The sequence below is a fragment of the Larimichthys crocea genome, chromosome III (genome assembly GCF_000972845.2).
Source record: "Larimichthys crocea isolate SSNF chromosome III, L_crocea_2.0, whole genome shotgun sequence".
NCBI lineage: Eukaryota > Metazoa > Chordata > Actinopteri > Sciaenidae > Larimichthys > Larimichthys crocea.
In genome coordinates, this window is record NC_040013.1 from 15,034,414 (window position 1) to 15,040,400 (window position 5,987).

The 5,987-nt window shown below is 40.9% G+C and overlaps 1 protein-coding gene across 5 annotated transcripts; it reads left to right on the forward strand.

Moving 5' to 3' along the window:
• Positions 1–54: 54 nt before the first annotated feature.
• On the forward strand, positions 55–5,738 carry si:ch211-223a10.1 (putative ZDHHC-type palmitoyltransferase 6). 5 transcript variants are annotated; one of them, XM_019254267.2, is made up of 11 exons: positions 56–402; positions 574–638; positions 800–1,183; positions 1,280–1,390; positions 1,500–1,632; positions 2,240–2,418; positions 2,734–2,807; positions 2,924–3,086; positions 3,180–3,262; positions 3,750–3,940; positions 4,199–5,738. In XM_019254267.2, exons 3-11 carry the CDS (start codon positions 1,101–1,103, stop codon positions 4,685–4,687), a joined length of 1,506 nt encoding a protein of 501 aa, XP_019109812.2. In that variant the 5' UTR covers positions 56–402; positions 574–638; positions 800–1,100; the 3' UTR covers positions 4,688–5,738. The 5 variants fall into 5 exon arrangements, with proteins under 5 accessions (XP_010735895.3, XP_019109812.2, XP_019109811.2 ...); XM_019254266.2 differs by having other exon boundaries at positions 574–634; XM_010737593.3 differs by lacking the exon at positions 574–638 and having other exon boundaries at positions 55–402; positions 1,048–1,183.
• The last annotated feature ends 249 nt before the right edge of the window (positions 5,739–5,987 follow it).

Sequence of the window (5,987 nt, forward strand, 5' to 3'; positions counted from 1 at the left end):
TATTTATAGAGACCACGTGTTTTGTTGACGCGGATGACATTACCAATCATGTGACCTGCTGCAACCAACCAACCAATCAGCTGTCCAGGGCGTGGTCTGCCTCAATCAGTTTAGCACAATGAAAGATCCTTTAACTGTGCAGCGAAAAATGATCTCTCTTCTCACCTTTCATTGTGATGTTGTAGCGCCTCGTCCGAGCAGCTGATTGTATCTCCGTTGCAGTTTTCTATAGGGAGGAAGTGATAATAACAACAGGCCTCTCCTGTGCACCCGCCGTAATAATGCATCCGATGCCTGTGTGCTCCGTGAGCGGCGGAGACATATTTGACTGTATACAGAGAGGAAACATTGAACTGTGTATACAGTTCCTTCAAAATGATCGATCAATCCTCAAGCAAAAAGGTAAGAATAAGATATAATAAAAAAAAAACCACTTCTTGATCTGGCCAGTGTTGCCCTTTTTATTTACAACATATTAATGTTGTTAAACTACATGTCACTACTTCCTGTGTTCAAGTGTTTAGTTTTCAGCCTTTAACTGTCAGTGATGGTATTTCCTCTTTTACTCATTAGAAATCCAGAAAACTGCTGATGAATGTTGAACAAGAACAAACCTGTTACGCCAATGTCATATGTCTGTAATACACATTTTGTCTTCTTGAATCTGCATCTGCAAGTTAATTATGTGCAAATTATAGTACTGAACAGTCATTTTTATATTATGTTATCATAACAGACCCCGTTTAAACTTTATCTTGCGCTGGTGTGTCCTGATGTGATTTTGTCACAATGCCAACAGGTAACCTAACCCTGCTGCAGCTCCTCTGTGAGATGGGCTGGCATAGATCTAGATGGACAGATCCTGTGACAACACAGCACAAAGTCACATTGTGCCAAAAGGAATCCTAACCCCGACTCCAGAGGATTTTACAGATCAACAGGCTGACAGGCCGTGCATTTACGTCAGGCTTATATTGTTATTCACAGAGCCTGAAGATAAGTTTGAAGGTCTGCATCTTCAAACCTGATGTGTTTGTTTTCATCCAGGCTGGGGTGGCTTCACCCCGCTCCACTACGCTGCCCTCCATGGTAACCGTGCCATGGTTGACCTTTTCCTTAGTAATGGAGCGGACCCTAACATGGCATGTGATGCAGGACAGACGGCCTTTCATTTTGGCTGCAGGTGAGCAGTAGTTGTATATTTACCTAGATTCTCAAGGTGACAATGTCATGATGTACTTGATTCTTTGTAACAGTTTGTACTTTTGACTCCCATCAGGCAAGGGAACATCTATATCATACACCAAATGATGCAGTATGGAGCTGATTTGCGCCTCATAGACCTGCAGGGAAAAACGTCACTGCATCATGCGGTCAGTGGGGGAAGCATGTAAGTGGAGGAAACCACACATCACAAACATAGTTTGATGTTTTTGTCTTGTGTTTATGACACAATCACATAAGTTCATCATGCTTGCACTGACTGTTATCTTTTCCAGTGTCGCAGTGCATTATTTGTGGGAGACAGGCATGTTCCGGTTCTCAGACACAGACATGTACCAGGTGACACCCCTTCACCTGGCTGCGTCTACAGGCAACACAGAGGTGGTTCGGTATTTGCTCAAAGATGAGGTATAATATATTCTTCGCCCTCACCCTCTTTTAAATGCTGTAGTTGATGAACAGTATAAAACTTGAGAATGATGGAGAATTGTTTAAAAATGTAGGTGTTGCTGCCACACAGGATTAACATGCAATAATGTACTGTGACTTTGCTCAGCCTTTAGCTGCTTTTAGTCACCTTTAGCTCATCACTTTGGTTCACAGGCCCACAAATTTACAGTATGTAAATAGTAAGTGTTACTCTCGTTAACCACTCATATAAAACTGTAGCCAGCTATTTTAGCAAATAAGCTCAGATGAGTCCAATACCTCTACATATTTTAGCAAATAAGCTCAGATGAGTCCAATACCTCTACACGACCCTTCACAAAATAGCTACAAGTTGAAATAAACAACTAACTAACTAACTGAAAAAATGAAACATTGAAGGTATATATAATAGCTGTTTACCCCCCCCCCCCCCAATGGCCCCAGTCCTCATAAATATAACCAGGGCTGAGGATAATGATGGGAATGTGACAAACATCAGTTAAATCTTAAGATGCATTTCTTTAACAGAGTAATTGCTTCTTTTTTTAGCAGCTGTGCGCCTCATCCCTTTTTCTTTTTGTATCAGAGATGTGCTGTGGATGCAGTCGACCAGCAGGGAGCGACAGCGCTTCATGTTGCAGCAGAGAGGGGCGGAGTGGAGGTGTGCTGGACACTGCTGCAGAGAACAGGGTGCAGGATGCTCTATCAGAAAAACCACAGTGGCCTCACACCACTGGACCTCAGCAAACAGGGGAAAACATTTAGGTGAATTTGCTGCTCCTAGAAATCTCTGGAAAAACACTGACTTGCGCTGCATGAATGAATGAATGAAACCTTTATTGCCACAAGGGGAATTTGTTTCGCACAAAGGGCATATAAAATGTCAAAAATATTATCAACAACCATTAATGACAGCATGACATGAATATCATAAAGACAGCATAAAAAGCATCATGGGATAGTAACACCCTGTCAGTACCTTTCATTATCCAGTATGTTCATATTTACTAGATTGCTTTTTTTTTCTCCTGGGATCCTGATGCTGATTAATACATTGCTATACTGTGTATTTTTCTATAGACATCAGCAACTCACCAAGCTCCTGAGTCGGTACAGTAATGAGCCAATACACCACAAGCCCAGAGAGTCTCATGGTAAATATAAGCTTCATTTAGCGGTGAAAACAAGGATGATGACTTTGATCACAAGACTGTCTCTTCACACATCTTTGTATGTTTTTTTGTTTTTTAACTGTGTCTTTTCGCACCAGTTTTGTATTACTGGACACTGTTTTTTCCAACCCTGAGTGGAGCTGCCATCCTGCTGATAGCAGCCATGTTAGGAGGCTATGGGGGTCTAACCTGCGGTTTGCTCTTCCCCTGGCTGGCCAGAAGCATCTTCACACAGTATCACCGCATGACCACATACCAAAGGTTTGACAAAACTGTAGTACATGTTCAACACAAAGTCAAAAATGTTCATTGTTTGTTATATCGTTGTTAAGATGGCATCTGTCTTTCTTTCAGGTTACCCAATCCAATCTACTTGGGAACCCTTATAGCTGGTTTGTTTCATTCCCTACTCTGCTTCTATGGAAAAGTAATGCCTAATATCCTTAACAAAGAGACACATATTAGTGGTACACACTGAATCTTATGCCCATGTCCATGCCCATTTTTGTGTCTTCTGGCGTATTTTTGTCCTGCTAGTGATATAACATAAGGATCTCAATGTCATTGGTCTGTTGGTCTTATGTATATCTCATCCAAAGAAGTTTAAAATTTGGTACTGATAATTATGGTCCTTGGATGATTCCTAAATATTATGGTGCCACCCTCAGGTTAACCAACATTGTGATCGATAAAGAGGTCATTGCCCATGTTGTGACAACATTAATCTACATTTTCCACTTGTACTCAGTGAAATAATGTAATGGGTATGATGTAGTGAAATTTGGTAAATTATAAATTCTTTGCAAGCTTACTTGTGAATATTGTCAACCATATATTTGCTTATTTAAATATACACAGTAAGGCAAATATCATCCAGGACTTTGCATATTAGAGTGACAAGTGTTCATCCTTAACCTTGTGAATGTGTGTGGCCAACCAGTGCTCTGGTCCAGGTGTCAATGGTCCACTTCTCCCTAGTTCTCTGTTTGTTCTGTAAAGTTCTGACTCAGGACCCCGGGACACTGGACAGAGCAGATGCAGATCCACGCTTCTCCTGTATCGCTGATCTGGTGGAGAATAACCAGAGCCCTCACAGGTTCTGTCCATACTGTGAGGTGAGACATGCACACTGGATATCGTTCAGAGAGCCATGGTGTTTTGCATACTGTTACTGCATTACCCTTATTAACCTATGTATGTAGTTATCTAACTATATAGTTCTGACGAGATAGATGTGAAAATAACTATGATAAAATATTTATGAAAGGTAGGGAATAAAACACAAGGTTGAAGGTGAAGTTAAATATGCACATTCATGCTAAAAGTTTGATTAGTTCTTACCAGTCTGTTGCTCTCCCCTGCTTTCCTCACAGTTGTTTCCGCCGGACTACACTAAACACTGCAAGCTGTGTGACATGTGCATTAAAGACTACGACCACCACTGCCTTTTCCTCAACCGGTGCGTCGGCCGGGGTAACCACCGCCTCTTCCTCTTCTTCATCCTCTCCATGGTGATTGCCCACCTTCTTTTTGTTGCCACAGCAACAAGTTACCTGTTTGACAAGATGCCTGCAGGCAGTCGCAGCTGGTCATTGTGGCTCACGTTGCTGGGGGAGGAGTTCTGGGTTGTGGTCATGATGATCATGAATGCGCTGACACTCCTTTGGGAGGTGTGGCTATTGACCGAGCAGTTTGATGCGGTTGCCACGGGAACGACCACCTACTTCCGACAGTGTGAAAGCTCGGCACGACAGAGGTCACTAGGACAACGCTGGGTTATAGTGCTGTCATTCCTGCTGGAGGGTCGGAGACGGGTGGGCAGTGGACAAATAAGAGAGGACAAAACTGCCATAGACATTTAAAAGTCTGTCTCGTATCTAGCCATCTGTTACATCATAACTCACTTACAAATGTACATTCTCAGTTTACAGAGTATTTTGTGTGCACTCAACTTTGTGAGAATGTCCTCTTTAGATTCGGTAACTATTTCATGCCATATAACATGTTGTACTTGAATAGAAACATGGTTATATCCTAATATTCTATTTTAATATACAGTAAGATATAGAATAGTTCCATCAACATATTTGTTCACAAAGTGACTAGCAGGATAACTTGCACTAAGAGTTTAAATGTTCCCCTAGTTTTTAGAGACCTCACTGAATAATTGTCATAATCAACTTATTGGTTTATATTGTTCTGTGTAAAGTACTGGATATTCCCTAAACTGTGTTTTAGCAGTGTCTGAACGAGTGCTCACAGTCACACCTGTTTTTATACTCCACATCAGCATACTTTTTTTTTTAACATCATAGTTATTGTTGTATTAAATAAAATTGTGTCACAGTGTAAGGCGATAATTTAAGGTTGTGAGGATTTGTGTACTCACAACATTAGCACGTCTTGTGATTAGCTATCGATAATGGTTAATAGCAAGTCCACTGAAAGGCTTTGTTCCTAACGTAATGTCACTGCCTCTCTGACCTGCTCCCAGTCATTTGGGCCATGACACTTCCTCTGCTCTCACTAATGAGACATGCTTTTTTCATGCCTTCAATTAAACACACTCATTTCCTATGTGTCCCTCAGGACCATATTTCTAGATTATAGATGATGTTCTCCACACCCCTCAGAGGCTCGTGTGTCTGGACTATGTGAGTGGCTACATCACGTGATATTATTTAGTGTCTACTGTACTGGCCGTCATGCATATTGGAGTGGTTAAGATGGATGCATGTAAGCCTGTGAAACTGAGCGCTTTTTTCTCTATTTCTCCGTTCCTGGATCAGTGTTATTGTATTTAACTGGCTGCCAATTGTTGATATCCAAATATAATTTTATGTGTACTATGTATTTTATCTGTGGTTTCTGAGATGACATAATATGTTTAATAAATCACTAAAGTCTGCCATTTATATATATAAAAAAACGTCCTCTTTTATTTCTCTGTGTAGCTAGAAAGAAATTGATATCTTCAAATTCAAAGCTTGTGACCTTTCCTCTCCATTTACATAGGCAAATCACTAACTGCCAGAGCAGAAGCAGTTTTGTGTACAGTATGTACAATGTGAGCAATGCGGGAGAAACTAAAATAGTTTAGTTTTTCTATAATATTGTTTACACAGAAGTCAGCAGTTTTCACTTCTCCATCAGGGAAACTCA